Raw genomic sequence first — 16,759 nt, 5'->3', positions numbered from 1 at the left:
CGTATTTTCTGTAAAACTCATATATGTAAGTGTTGATTTATAATATACTTATTGAATGTAATTGTGTATTTGTTTTTTTCTTATCCCTCCATGTCAAATAATTAAGAGCCTAAAAGCGTAAGACATTTCGTAAAGAGATTCTTTTGGCCATCTGCCTTTCGTTTGTCGTAATGGTGCACAGGCATCCATTACGTAAATATTTGAAATATCAATCATTTAAGGTGTTTACCCAACAATACCATTACAGTAAATAGTTTCAAACAGTCTTACCAAATTGCTGAAATTCATTACATTAATGCCACACAGATTATAGTTTGAATTTAACAGCGAATAAATTTCAAAGCTCTTGCCTGCTTCAATGCTATAATCTTGGCTCGTAAGACTGAGATATCTCTTCCTTGAAAAAGTAAAATAAAATTAAATTTTATCAAATACATGAAACTGGTTCATCTTTCAAATCGGGTCAAAACAGAATATTTTTATTAACACTGGAACAATACAACTACATAGGTGTTTACATCGTCCCTCTCCGTAGCATAGTTTTATACTGGGCAACTTTAATACGATTCTTTAACAAGCTGTTTGTATGGTATATGCTGGGAGCGTATTGGTATTGACAAGCGGACTTGCCCAAGGAAGTAATTCAGTTTGATTTTGCCTATGTGGCGCATTTTATTGCTACCAATATACAAAGTTAGTCGGTCATACGAGCGATTATCGACACAAAGGGGAGATGGACTATATAGTAACCTGATGGACAGTTGCAACAGTGTCGCAACGGTCATTAAAAAACACAAACACCAGCTTACATAACTGTAAAAGTTTAATCGGAGGTGCATCAGTTTTATTGAATATGATAGGGGTATACATTTCACATTGCGAAGATTGCCAGCTAAAAAGAGTACAGCCAACTGAAACGTTAAGTTTCAAAGAGCATCGTTCCATATTTGCCTTGTTTAACTTAATATTGTAGTCGCCCAGTTTCCTATGTATTAATTTTCCTGCACTAGTTTTCTAAAGGCTGCCTTGCCCTCTACGAGTGAATCAGATGACGGAGCTAGAAAGATGGCTGTACCTCATTCGCTGACATGAACGCTCTCGTGCCGGCTCTGCATAAATTGGGAAATAAACTTCCGCATACAAAAAAAAGGCAGCTTGTTTTACATTCTCGAGTAGGAGTCTGTCTGCTATTTACATATCATTTCATTTGAGAATCTGAAGGTTTTCTGAAAATTTAGCGTACACAGGCACTGAAATACTGTTGAATTTCGCCAAACCTTCGTACTGTTTCTTTTATAAAGAAGACTGTTTTTATTCTGACATAAATCAAATCGGTTTCTGTATCACCATACCACAATGGAATGGAAAATTTCTTACCTTCGTATTGTTTCCTTGGCAATATTGGTTGCAATATATTTCCGTTAAAATCGTCCCAGTGGATGAAAGATATTTACGTAGTAAAAGATTATTTGTAAAAGCACGTTGTACCACAGTTTTAAAAATCTAGTCGAGTTTACAAATATACATAGCTTCTTTTCCATTTTCCTTTTCTTAAACTTATCATTAAGAATTATGGGGACAGCTGTTCGTTACCTCGGAATTCGTAATGACTCTTTCAACGAAAAATTTATTTTAGAATTTGGCAACTTGATTTAAGAAAATAACTGCAAATACTGATTTGTATTCGTTCCTCCTGTCAATTTACGTTTTTTTATCTCTCTTAGAGTACGGGTAGCATGATCATACTGAACACCGTTTCCTTGGTGGTAATACCCAAACTTTGTGCCGCAATTAAGTGACAGAGGAATGGATTCTGTTTCAGTATTTTTCATCGTATCTATAATAGATGACACGACTACTCGACAATAAGGTGGCCGTATATGTCTCGGAATTTATTATATTCTGTATTCCTTCAGTTCCTTGGAACGGATTTAGCTGTTGCTTAGTCTATGATGTTTCCATTTGGTAAAGCGTACCGGCACTTGAATTTGTCATGTCTTGCTATGGTTCCAAATACGGTAGGCCCTTGTAATAAACTCTTCCGAACTCAGAAGACTCCCTATATTGACTCGCCATAATATCAAGATAAGTCTCAGGTTTTTCATGGCTTGAGTATTAAAGCGTATGTTTTCACATTTTTGAAAGAATTGTGCGCTAAACTAAGATCGTCATTCCAGTCGAAAACTGATATACATTCACTCCCTTGCAACGTTTGAAAGGCAGAAGAAGTCTGTTTCTTTCTGACGCAGAATCAATCACCTGATTTTGTATTACATTGGGCAGTCATTCTTCCAGACATGTAGGTATTATTTGCATACTGCGTAATTGATGTTACAAGCAACAAATTGCACCACTGTAGTCAATTATAGTGTGTGTATTCGGCGTTTCACTAATTTTCTTCGACGATGTAAATCTAAATGCTTGAAGTAAGTTATTTGTGAAAAAAAATACTATGATGATAGACGTACTAGTGCTTTCAAAAATCTGCTATCGCTATCACCTCTGAATGTCTCGGGTGATGTGTTCGACAAATACAAAGCTCAGACACATGAGTACTTTCACAATTTGTCACACCGTTACAAGTTAGGATGAAATTTCACAAATTCAGTTAACGTATTTGCCACTAATAAAGGTTGATGTTTAAAGTAATAATACCATTATATCTGTTAAAACTTTTTATGCCTCTCTCTTTAGAACTGTTTCAGTATGAGAAGTCATTTTCAATGCCAAGAAGCAGCCAAATATTTCATTGTGAAAATTCCATAGGTTAGTGCTACTCATGGAACGACATTACTTTTTGTTACGATTGAATGTGGACCAAAGAATTTCGAACCGCCAGATTCCATGGTCTCGGAGTAGCGTGGTTTCCTCTAAACCCATATTTATGATGAGTCATGTATTCCCATTAAGATACTTTTCGATAAGCGATAGATACAGGTAATCGATTTTCGAGTAGACGAGTAGTAACAGTGAGCTCAGACGAAAAACATGGTATCAGAGCCTCAACTTTTTTTCAAATGCAAGCATATACATTTTGCTCCAGAACAATAGTTGTAGATGAGATCTGTAGCTAGAGTACACCATTAGCTGATCTTTCATTAGAAGAAGATCATTGCAAATCTGACAAAATTAAAAATACATTAAGCAAATTTTTTTTACAAATTTCATAAATTAAATGAAGTTCGGCATGTGTCTCAACACGCCTTTGCTACGCAATCTGTTGTTCCAGAGCACTTCATTCAAATGTTGAGGAGGGTCAATACACGATTACTTGAGCTTTCCCTTTCTCGGCAAAGCATTTCACTGTTGTATGATAATAAAAGTTGTTACTACAAAAGTTGTAATTACAAAAGTTGCAAGTGGTGCATATTCAGACCACCACAAGAACGTTATGAAAAGAAGTTGTAATTAATTTTCAATATTTAATTTCTTGTTGGAACTACGCAATTGCTATTTTTGGATTACATATGTACAAACAGATTCATGCGCTCCGTCCCTGTTAGAAGTCTCATACGTTTCCGCACCCTTCCCTTTACACAGTTTTATGCACATAGTTTACATTTCGTACTTCACGATTTCCTTTTTTTGACACTTCATGATTGTTATAATCTTCGTAGCTTCGTTTTAAATAATTGTGGAGACACGACGTTCCTCAACCAGCGTAGCAGGACCACGCAGAGAAGCTAAATAAAGCCAGGTTTTGGTATTCCACTCTTCCAAAGTATCCCAGCAGCTCTAAGTAATGCATTATTGATCAGTAGATGTCATGCGAAGCAGCCCGCCAGTACAAATGTGCTGCTTACGAGAGGCGAGTGACTTCGAACGTTGACTCGTCACTGGGTGTCACATGAATAAGAAATCCATCAGGGACATTTCAATTCTTCTAAAGCTGCCAAAGCCGACTGTTACGGATTTGACTGTGAAGTGCAAAAGCGAAGCAACAGCCACAGCAAAAGCAGACCTCATTTACTTACGGACGGGAGCCATCTAATATTGTGGAGGGTGGTTGATATCAGCGGAAGGATGATGGTGGTGGTTAGTGTTTAACGTCCCGTCGACAACGAGGTCATTAGAAACGGAGCGCAAGCTCAGGTTAGGGAAGGATTGGGAAGGAAATCGGCCGTGCCCTTTCAAAGGAACCATCCCGGCATTTGCCTGAAACGATTTAGGGAAATCACGGAAAACCTAAATCAGGTTGGCCGGAGACGGGATTGAACCGTCGTCCTCCCGAATGCGAGTCCAGTGTGCTAACCACTGCGCCACCTCGCTCGGTCCAGCGCATGGAAACAATCGTTGGTTCTAGAGTACTACCAGCTTGCACAACGTCTGTGCGTAGGCATCAAAAACAATGGGTTGCAATGCCAGAGCAACTTCTCGTAAGCCACACATTTCTAGAGTCAGTGCTAAGCGGCGACTAAGGTGGTTCAACGAGCGACGCATCACTGGAGTACGTTACTTGCCATCACGTATAGAACCAACAGTGACTTGCGGAGGAGGTAGTGTTGTGATGGGGGGGGATATTTCTCGTTGGTTATGATGTGTTTCCGTTGCTACGCTGAAGAAAACGCTAAATGTGGAACGATATGAATATATTTTACAGCGTTGTGTACTGCGTACGGCAGTGGAATAATGAGGAGACGATGATTGCATTTGGATGACAATACAACCTGTCATAAAGCAGCAATCATAAAGCAGCAACTGTCTGGCAATTGTTTGTGGACTATAACGTTCTCAAAATGAACTAGCCTGCCCAGAGTTCCGATCTGAACGCAGCGGAACACATATGAGATGAAATGAGTTGAAACGTCGACTTCGGTGCAGACCCCCGAGTCCAGCATTACTGCCTTCTCTGGATGAATTGGCTGTAATTCCGCAACAAACAGTAAGACGCATCATGGAAAGTATACTCCGCAAAGTTCAGACTATCATAAAGGCGGAGGACAGACTCACCCGTTATTAAAGCCCACTGACATGTGTCCAGATACTTTTGATTAGATTACGCTCCACATACTAATGAGGATGTGGCATACAAAAACGAATATGTCCACTAAATGCAATTATTCGCAGCCAAGATGAAATTTTTGACATACTTATGAATAAAAATGACATATTACATTGCAGACGCCTTAACTTTTGTGCCAAAAGATAGTTTTATCCGCAAATCAAATCTACAATGAAAATACTTCTTTAAAAAGTACATTTAAATATGGACACGTTCTCATATGCACGAACTGGACATGTTTGGCTTTGAATTATTTTCTAAATCAGGAATCTTGTATTTTTTTTCAAAACTCCTTATATCTTATTGTATAGCACTTGCTATAATGTATCATATTATATATTTGTAACGATTCTGTATGCGATATCACGGAAAAAATTATAAACTGGCAACAATAAGTTGACGTTAATTTTCAGTGCATTACCGAAAATTCTGATTTTATTGTTGCTTCACAATTATGTAAGATATCGTTAAGTAACATGACAGAACACTATGATATAACAATGGCATTACCTATCAGTAGCCGCGCGGGAATAGCTGAGCGGTCTTGGCGCTGCAGTCATGGACTGTGCTGCTGGTCCCGGAGGAGGTTCGAGTTCTCCATTGGGCATGGGTGTGTGTGTTTGTCCTTAGGATACTTTAGGTTAAGTAGTGTGTAAGCTTAGGGACTGATGACCTTAGCACTTAAGTCCCATAAGACTTCACACACGTCTGAACGTTTTGAACCTATCATTAGAAAGATTCTTTGAGGTAAATGTTACACGTAAATAATTAAAACAGAATCATCTCCTAAACAATCATAAACAATTTCCTCTAATCTGTGTTGAACAACATGGGTGTACCTTCAATAATGGATGTATACCAAGTTAAGTCCTCAGACTTCGCCAGTCTTCTCCTAAAATAGTCTACAGGAAATTATCAACTTCTTTCTACTTGTCATCTGAGATTAAATGGTAGAGAAGTACTTCAGCTTGTAGAATGCAGTTGCCTCCATACCAATATAATCAATAGAAGTGTTTTCCATAGCTTCGTCTTGAATGTAAAAATGCGATTCGTTTCACTTATGTGATCTAAGTTTGATAGGCCGTTAGATAAGGATTACAGGTCTATCGCTCTCCAATCATCACCAAAGTTTCTTACTTCACCCACTGACTAGCAGATCTCTTTATATTCCTCTTTTACTACAATTGTTGTCCTTTTTCGCAATAAATTTCTCTGTAACATAAAAACGCGGTCAGCTGGTAACGGTGTCCACTTAACAATAATTATTCACATTAGTACTATAAAATATTATTAGGAATGAGTACAGAAGCACAAACTGATAGCAACAATCACTTTGCGCTGAAAAATTTTGCAATGACTGGAATGTAAATCACTTGATTGGAATTAGCGTCTCCCAATTGCAGTAATGGACTACTTCCTTTTCGCATGAAATGTATGTGTTGACAGATTTGCTTTTGCTCTGAGCCCTGTCTTTTCATAGGCCTTTACCATGGAACACGTTCGAATTCCTTTAAATTACTTGATATATTTGAATTTTCCTTATCCTATGTGCACCATTCCATTTTTTAAATTCTCCATTTTTTCAATTGTGGATACGTTCGGAACTGCGTGTCAGCTCCTCAAATGTAATAATATTCTCAGATAAAACAGTTTCGCAGGAAGAAGCCGCGTATCGATATTAATTTCAACATAATTGTTTTTCTTTCGTCGGATGAGGTCTCATCCGTTCCCTCTTTCTTTGCCGTTACACCACTGTAGATGAGCGGAGGTGAACGATAATGGAACCTCCGATTTACTCGTCATTAACTTCCTCTACTAAACAGCCGTATTGCACTGAAATATTTGCATGTTCTCACCCGCCCCCTCGACTCCACCACTCCACCCAATATCCCCCTACCGCTTGCTCACGCCACACTCCTATTCCTCTGCGACACAATAACTCCTTCCGTAGTAAAGGAGGTATAGGGAGAGAGCGTAGTGCTCCGAACTGGCCGGGTAACCGGGTTCACTGACAAACTCTTCACCAGATATAGCTTTTCATTTGCAAGGTAGGATACTTTCCACGAAGAACATCAAATTATTTTTTACAGAATTCTGTGCCTCTGTATCGTAACTCGATTTTTTTTTCTAAATAGTGTGGGCTCACTATCATAACGTTTCTTTTCTGCCACTTAACTCACAGATGATTTGGGGGGGGGGGGTGAAGGGGGGGTTCACGTAATGTAACGGCTCTTCTCTGTCTCATTCACCTACTGGAGTACACATCCTCACCATTACTAAATGTATACACATTTGTTTAATCATAATTATTTTGAGTACACAGCATCCCTATTATTAAATGTATACACAATTTCCATAATCATAATCATTTTATTGTGACCTCACATTTCAGCCGAAAGTCCATAGTTTGTGATTACTATCATATACACATTTACGAAGAGACATAAAACGCGTGGCTGTGTCCAATGATTACTACCAGTATAAAGATATTCAGAACTTTAAGGTCCGCAGCTCGTGGTCGTGCGGTAGCGTTCTCGCTCCCGGGTTCGATTGCCGGTGGGGTTAGGGGTTTTCTCTGCCTCGTGATGACTGGGTGTTGTGTGATGTCCTTCGGTTGGTAGGTTTAAATAGTTCTAAGTTCTAGGGGACTGATGACCATAGATGTTAAGTCCCATAGTGCTCAGAGCCATTTTGAGAACTTTAAGTTTATTGTCATTTTGTGTGTCATGTTACTAACGATATTTGTTGAATAAACAATTGTTCCCGCAATTTGTCTTCAGAAGGATAAATTGGGAAAGGAAAGGAAGAGAGCAGTTGAAATGTCCTGCCAACAGATTTTTCACTGTGAGAAAGCCGTAGAGAGTGTGTCGATGTCAATGATATGATCACAGCTTTCACCGTTTATACTGCAAGGAGGTTGGAACCTTAACGTAAGGATCTCATTACGTTGTTATGGTACTACGCTACTTCCGCTGCGCTGTACGTACTGTAAATCCTGACTGTGCCCTCGGCGTCGCCGAGGGAGTTCTTGGACACGCACTTGTAGTGGCCGAAGTCCGCCATGCTCATGACGCGTACCGTCAGCCTCATGTGCACCCGGTATGCGTCTTCTTCCAGCATGGGTTCGTACTTGCTTCCTGTTGGCAGACAAAATAATCAGCGCCATCATTAGGCGATAACACACATAACATAGTTTACATTAACTAGTACTACTCATTTACAGGACCACATGTCAGACATCATGGGAGCGACTTTCAACCAGTAATGCAACACTTACTTTCTCGGCCAGTTTCCGTTGAAAAAATGCGGAATTTGTTTTGGGAGATCGCAGAGTTCCCTTCCTTCGGCCTCTATAGTTTCGTGAAGATACGATAGGTGGCATGCTATAAGTAGTCTTCAAAATGGCGTCTATGGCGGAGATGTGTTCCAGGCAAAGAGTTGTAATGCACTTTCTTTTGGCGGAAAATCGAAGCATCTCAGGTATACATAGGCGCTTGCGGAATGTCTACTGAGACTTGGCAATGATCAAAAGCACGACGAGTCGATGGGCGAGGTGTGTGTCATCAACAAAACAATGTCGCGCAAACTTGTTCGGCCTCCCTCATGCCGGCCGCCACACAGAGCTCTGTGACTCTTGCAGTGTTGGAACGCGCGAACGCCTTTATTAGAGGCGATCGACGGATTACAATCAAACACGACGCTATACGACTTGACGTCTCTGTTGGTTGTGCTGACAAACTCTTCCATCGGTTGGTGTGTGTGTGACTGCTGAATTTCTTGCAGCCCAACAGAAGACCATAAAGAGAAACGAAGGACCGTCTCTGTGGAATTGTTTGCGCATTACGAGGATGGTCAGAAACGACTTCAGAATGGCAATCCATGGAGTGGCGCCACGTAAACTCTACTCCGACGAAAAACTTCAAAGTCTTGGAGGCAGTCTTGTGGGACTCTGAACGAGTTATTCTGTTTGATATCCTTCCTCACGATGCAACGATCAGTTCTGCAGTATACTATCTATGCTGCCCTCAGGAAAGTTAAGAAACGACTTCAGCGTGTTCGTCACCACAAAAACGCAAACTAACTTCTCCTTCTGTATGACAACGCAAGCCCTCACAGAAGTCTGCGCACCCCGGAGGATCTGACACAACTTTGGTGGACTGTCCTTCGTCACTCACCGTACATCCCAGGACTCACGCCTTCCGATGCACTCCGCGATGGAGAGATTATTGATGCAGCAAGACGTTGGCTCCGATGATCACCACTAGAGTTGTACCATGCTGGTATGAAGGCCCTCCAAGCACAGTGGCCTAGGGTCGTCGCATTGAATGGAGATTATGTGCAACAATAGGGTTCTGTAGTCGTAAAAGTGTGGAATAATATGCTGTCTTGGAATCCTGAATAACACCCACTTGCTTTCAATGTGATGCCTTACTCATTGAATGCCCCTCAGACTCTTTCACACAATTTGGTAACAGATTGCTTATACCAAAACAGGAAAAATTGTGTTAGCGTACGTATGAAAATTATTCATGTAATTTATTAGTAAAAGAACATTTTAGATGCGTGCTCTGAATTTTTTCAGTAAATTAAAAACGTCATGGCAATGTTCAGGCTAGAAAGTAGCACAAGTTTAAAATTAATATGCATTCTAGTCAACACTGCATACAGCACGTCTTACAGGAGCTGTCAACAAAGTCTTTAGGCAGATATTATGTTCCCTAAGTGTCACAAAATGTGCTAGCATAACATTAGTCACAATGTTCGTATTATAGTTCCCCCCACAACGTGAATTATACGGTATCAGCTGTTAGCACTACAACAGTGGTGTTGGTTATGCATGATTGCGCATATAAAAACTTCCGTTCGCCTTGATGTAACTTTTTATGAATAAAAATAGCACCTAGCATCACTATTATCTCGAAATCTTGTACACATTCTAGTCAATTTCAATTTAACCGCCTCAGTAACCGAGATCGCTAATGCACGCTTATGCTGTGCCGATCGAATCGGAAGTGGGCGGTTTGTATCTTGAATTAAATTCTCACTGACAGTATTTGGCCGGAAAGTGGAGAAGAGGTGATGGCTAAAGTACAGCTCACCAATGTGCGTGCCTATGTGGTGAATTAAATTCCAAACCTCTCTGCATTGCCTCAGGAAATGAGGACACTGCTGACAGAGTTCCTTCAGCCTGATGGGATCCTCCTGGTGCTATGCAAGAACGGTAGGCTATGTGTTGGCACTGGGTTTCACCCTCTCACTTTGCTCTGTTGTTATTGTGTTTTGTGAGATGAGAAGCTCATACAGCCATTCACCACACTCACCTACACTCTGCATATACACATACGACATAACTCTCACATATCTTCAGGGACTGCAGGGGATAATGTTTGCGGAAAAACACCAACCTTTCCGACAGGTAGCGCAACCCATCTCATGGAATTTCCCAGCTAGCAATGCCATACGAATTCCAGGTATAAACTTCCCAGCTGTAATACAACAAAGAGGAGAGAGTGTCATTAGATTCCTAAAATTAGGGTTAGCCTATCAGCACGAATCCTTCCTAGTGCTTAGAAGACAGTGAGAGGCGTATTCATTCCGGAGCCAGGAATAATTAATCCGATCAAGACTAAGGATATGAGAGCGATCAATCTGTTCTCCTTTCTTCTCAAGACATAAGACATTAATGGGGACGTTAGGCAAAAAAGAATAACTGAGGGTCCTCTACATATAAACCAACACGCATATCAACCAGGCAACTCATATGAACCAGCACATGCTGAGAAGGTGGGAAAAAATATACACTTTCAGGAAAGAGCTCTTTGCATCTTTCTGGATATCGAGGAGGCTTTTGGCTCTATGACCTTCGAGTCAATGGTTAGAGCTGCGGAACAGAAGAGCATATGAATGTGGACTGATACTATACTAAGTAGAAGAAAGGTAGAATCCACCATGATGAATTAGAAAATAGTGATCAACACTATCGGAGGGAGGGGGCGGGGGGCAGTCGGCGTGGAGGGATACTGATCCCATTACTGTGAAAACCAGTTGTAAATGAACTCATTGAAGGGTTAAATGGTAGAGGATACTTTTGCCAAGAATACGCAGCCGACTTAGTCATATTAATACTTGACAAAACTTTTACAGACCATAAATGGGCATAAAACCGATTTAAGAGTTGGCCGCCAGAAAACTGTATTATTTACGAGGAAGCATATCCACCGGTCGTACTGGTATTTGAAGCTCCCCGACGATAGTCTACCAATGCAAGGGGTAGTGAGGTATCTAGGGGTAACCCTGGATGTGAAGTTATCACGAATCTCTTGCATAAAGAATATATTTCCAAATGCGAAAGATACTCTTAACAACTTATGGTAAAACTAGGGTCAAGGCCCCAGGAGGATGTATTGGAAATACACCGCTTTAATAATACCTTCGATAATTTATGGTACTCAATTATGGCGAAACAAAGCAGAACAGAATGTGGCTGCAATGGAGCTTAGCTACAACAAGTGGAATACGGAGCGTAACCACTACTGGGGTGGAGACCATGCCCGCATTACACCTTTGAATTATAATGGAGGCATCGGCAGGGGCATACAGGTCAGAAACTGTAAACAACTAAATACCTTTAGCATATCCAGAACCTTACAGAAATCCAGTAAATCTGGTAAATATAGCTATGGTCGGCGACATGTAGGCTGACCGTCCAATAACTTCCAACTGCTTTAATAAACCCTTCAATGTAAGGCCTGGAAGAAGGAAACAGTGTAAGAATGAATCACGACAGGGATCAGGACGGGTTGAAAACAGACGAAGGCACTGAGGCTGGAGTATACGGGGTACGGCCTAAACTAGAGAGAGAAGTCTCCCTGGAAAAGCTAGCCATAGTATTCTAGGCGGATATATCCGCTATCAGAGGAGAATTTGCGTAGGTGCTAAAGGGATCGTAGCATCTACGTTTACTCAGCCCATGCAGTGATGTCAAAGTTTGTTGCAGACTGCAGTGAAGCCCTTGTGAGGGGAAGTGGAAGGAGCAGTGTAACTGCTGTAGGTCCCTGCTCACTCTCGAATTTGTGACGCTGATTAAGCTTATAGGCTGGCTAGGATAGGCACGGCGACTCCATTGGACCGAAACCTGCCCTAACCATCACTAAGAGGATGGAAGACTCAAAACTTCGTAGCTGGAACAGGAGGCAGAGCGTAGAATATTGGACTGAGATCCAAAAATAAAAATTTGGCAAGTTAATGATGCCAAAGCCATGTTTCAAGAGAAGTTCGGTAATACTGAACTGGGTACAGGTTAAACTCATGGGAAGATTTATGACTGGCCATGGGAATCTTGGGAAACACCTGCATACAGAGGGTGAAGTGTAAGAATCTCGTAAGTGGGTACAGGTTAAACTCATGGGAAGATTTATGACTGGCCATGGGCATCTTGGGAAACACCTCCATACAGAGGGTGAAGTGTAAGAATCTCGTAAGTGGGTACAGGTTAAACTCATGGGAAGATTTATGACTGGCCATGGGCATCTTGGGAAACACCTCCATACAGAGGGTGAAGTGTAAGAATCTCATAAGTACGGTGAGGAGGACAAAACCACACCACACTTAATCTTCCAATGCGAAGCGCTGCAGGGCTAAAGACACAGCATATTCTGGTCATTAAGTCATGAAGAAATCGTTTATAATAAGAAGGTAGTAAAAGGTCTCCTACTCTTTAAGGACACCTGTTTGCTTGACTATAATCACAGGAGCGGAACCGCACAATTCGGTCAGTGAGGGCAATAATGGCCAAGACTACTGTTGATTTGCCTCCCTGCACTAAGCAAATGCATCAAATTAATGCCGTAGGACTTCTATACTTTTAGGACAAAACTAAGGACCAGGATTATGACAATTCATATGTGAATGGCGGATACAATTTAGACATGACTACTTAAGAGGCGACAACATTTATAAAATCATATTTCGGCAAAACAAAATACCATACGGTGTGCCATACTAGGAGTATTTCCCTGATCAAAACCTTATACGAACTTTAATTGATTTAACTGTCTGCCAGCTAGGCAGCAAGTGCATTATCAGTCTGTCGATTTTTGGCAGCCAGCATGGTTACAGTCCAAAAATAACTACTATTCTCACGTTCTTCACATATCAATAATTTGGGCTATTACCGATTGGGTCATCAAAAGTTTGTTCAGCAGACACCGGTAATTCAAGGAACTTGTCATCGAAACCTACGAAACCGTTTGACACCGTTTGTTTTCAAGGGGTAGGAATAGTCATGATACGGCTAGAGAATTCGTTTCTAGGAGCAAGATGAGCACAACAACTGTACGAATTTCAGACTTGAGAACCTTTCAGAATGTTCTTCCATTAGTAATAGAGAAATAAAAGGTTCGCAAATGGACTTCTTACTGCTTTGGTTTTAGGAATTGGCACTAATATTATAAAACGTGTGTTAAGCACAACTAGCATATTGTATGTACCGGAGTAAGCAGATTAAAAGTTCAGAGACGTCAATTGGCCACAGGAATATTCCTCCATGTGGAAGCAAGGCCGCTAAGAGGATAGAAAACTTTATTTTTGAATCAGGACTGTTAGTTTTTATAGTCTTTGCTGCTCTAATTCGCACCGCGAATTTCGTCGTTGAAATAGTAAGTATGAGACTACATATTAATAAACAGAGATAATGGTTCCTGGTGACTAAATCCTTCATCACTCATCCAACTTAATCGCTGTCTATCAATTCACGTCGTGTGTAACTCGCTGTAATTGGATTGCAGCAGATAAGTTGTTTCTCTTTTCCATGTTCATTTTGCGCGACTACTACTACGACTCCACTTCATATTTCGTTACTTGACAAAAGAGAGTCATTTCGTAATAAAGTTGAAGTTAATAAAAAGTGCTATTTCTTGCTGTGATATTTACACTTTTTAGAGCGTTGCTACTAATTTATCAAGAAGTCAGTGCTACTTGTGAGAGATCATATGCAGGAAAGTGTTGGTATTAGATTTATGATTAACAGAATTAGAGATAGCTGCAGTGTCGAAGGGAGAGCGATGCTTGACACACTGACATGTGGTGCACTAAATTACTTTACTGAGACATCAGACACCATACTGCATTCGACTGCAGAATGAGGAAACACGTGATTGCAGCGCGTCTGATGACTGCCAGATTATGTACAGGCGATGCGTAGAACACTACATCTCTGTGATCGTGATACATTGTAATTTCCGGTTGAAGAATGTAATGTGGGTACCTCCATTTCAGTCCCTACAACCGCAGACAGCAACGTGTTGATGAAAGTTGTCGTCGGTGATTGTGATTGTCTCTGACTGTCACTACAGAAAATTATTCCCCAATCCAGTGCTGCACAATCATAGTCAGCGAAATCATATCCAGAGCGACGTCCTCGATACACACTCTACACGTGCACATGCTCATTTCATGTCAATGGTCACAGGGATTAGACACCGTAAATGGTGGCTCGATGTATGGGAAAAGTTTGCTTGGACCGACGAGATGCAGTACATCTCGGTATAATAGCACTTCGAGTATAATGTAAGGCTATGGATACGCTTGTCAGTAGGGCATAAGTGGCATGAGTATTTTCTAGTTATATCTCGTGAAATTTTATGCTAGAAGAAATGATAGGTGTCTCATCGATTCTCACAGGTTAATGATGTTGTGTCCCACTGTCCGATCAGGTAAGGCAGTTTTCTTCCGCCTGCATCAGCAAACAGGCGACCCATGCCCTCGGGTCAGTAATACATTACACTATTTCCTCTGAGCTGCCAGAAAATATCGAGGGACATTCTAATGACGTTGCTCGTGTGGCTCTCAACGTCTGTCCTACAGAACAAATCTGGACCGACACAAAACGAGAGTATGCTCTTCTTGGACTGAATTAAGTCCCAATTTCCGAGCGTTTTTGGCTCGTGAATATGTATAGCAGTGTGAATTTCACTTTAAAAGGTCGTAAAAATTTATGCAATTTTTTGAATGGTATTGATATTTTATTTTTTGGTACAAAAGGTTAAAAAGATATATATGGACCTTCTGAGCTTCTGGATTTATCTATTGTTCCTGCCTTACCCATTTTGAGGTGAGGATGTAAGAGATGTCAGCTTATCTACTACGTAAAAGTCATATTTAGAAAAGGAAGTCAGAGGCCAACAAATGACCGGCATAAAATGCGGCATAGATTCTCGGTAGCAGTGATAGTTCTGCAGAGGAAGGAGTAATATAATTATATGAAATAAATATATATGGAGTCACCGAATTTAAATAATATTCATTTTCGAAACAAAATAGCTTGATAATTATCACATATTGGGTGGAAAAATACGAAATACGTAAACGTTATTCCGCTTCGTAGAATTATATAATACCCATTAGCTTGCAATTGTTTCATCGATAAGCAACACAGTGAGTACTATGAATTGTGTGCACAGACTGTTGTACACACATTTAAAGATTAATATTCTATCATTTTTGAGACCATATATATATGGTGAAGAAAGTCATTAAATTCGTAAAATTCATTGCTGATTCCTGGTCAAGCGACGCGTTAGACACGTTACACGAAGCTCAGTTGGTTCTTTTTCACCTCCATCATTACGAACGAGATAAGGTGGATGAATGTTACTACCCAGCATTCACCTCACTTTACCTTCATGATAACCTGTATTTGCGTCATTGCACTGTCCTTGCCTTTTATCTCACAGATCAATCATGCTCCTGCTTGTACTGTCGGACAATCCAATATTTCCAATATGTCATTACTTTTTTTCTTTTATTTGTCATCCTAGTAGTATAGTTAAGTGACATATCTGAGACTTGTCTCGGGGCTCCATTCACTTGACTCGTCCACAATGTTCTTCAAACCAAAGGCGAACGATTGCGACCCGGCAGCACGTTTAGGGACATCAAGTCCTTGAATGGCTGCAGATGGTCTCCAAGCAGTTGAACATAGTCATTTCCAGTCAATGACAAGTTGTATCTGTACTAGAGGACCCAGTCCATTCTATAATTACCTTCTCTGGATTTTGGTCGGAAAAAACAAGCGGTAGCATTCAGGTACTGCTTATCATAGTGGGAAAGGTACCGGAACAATTTCACTGTCTGAGGCCCCTAGCAAATCGGGTACATCCCACTTCTAAAGATACAGACTGAGGGAATATTTTGGTAGAGCCATTAGACTCTTTCAAGCCGTCGTCTACTAATCTATATATAGTTTATCAATGTTATTTCAGGCGAATGAGTCATTAGAGAAGAAGACCATTATTTTCAGCTTAAACTAAACATCTAACGAAGGTCACCGTTGAAAATCGTGTTGTCAACAAGGACTTTAACACAGAAGCCCAAACCATGATTGTAAAAATATTGGAAAACTAATGAACTGTGACTTCATTTCAAAGGAGCGGAACCAGAATCTGACTTAGGCGATTTAAGGAAACCAGGAAAACTGAATTTTGCCGGGGGTGCAGCACGTTGGATGGAAGTGCTACTCTCAGATAAAGAGATCAGCACATGAGAAAAATTCGTTGCTGGCCACATCAGACTAGTCAGAAGGCTGATATTGCAAAAAAATTTTAAAATGTTATAGTACCCCACTCCTCTCGAATAAGAGTCCATAGCCTTGACCACAATGCAACCTTGGTCGGTAGACTACTTAAAGATTGTGATGACTCTAATGATGACCTCATTGATAATACCTTCAAATACACTTTTCTTAGCTTTACACTGGAG

The 16,759-nt window shown here is 40.5% G+C and overlaps 1 protein-coding gene across 1 annotated transcript in view; it reads right to left on the bottom strand.

The window, feature by feature from the left end:
• The window catches only part of LOC126266663 (lachesin-like), a 502,722-nt gene that overhangs the window by 40,488 nt on the left and 445,475 nt on the right, over positions 1-16,759 (bottom strand). The window contains exon 7 of the mRNA XM_049971079.1: positions 7,990-8,139. Within this exon, the coding sequence (XP_049827036.1) occupies positions 7,990-8,139 (150 nt within the window). The remainder of the gene's footprint in view (positions 1-7,989; positions 8,140-16,759) is intronic.

This window comes from Schistocerca gregaria, chromosome 4 (assembly GCF_023897955.1).
Source record: "Schistocerca gregaria isolate iqSchGreg1 chromosome 4, iqSchGreg1.2, whole genome shotgun sequence".
Lineage (NCBI taxonomy): Eukaryota > Metazoa > Arthropoda > Insecta > Orthoptera > Acrididae > Schistocerca > Schistocerca gregaria.
This window is presented reverse-complemented; position numbering and strand designations above follow the sequence as displayed.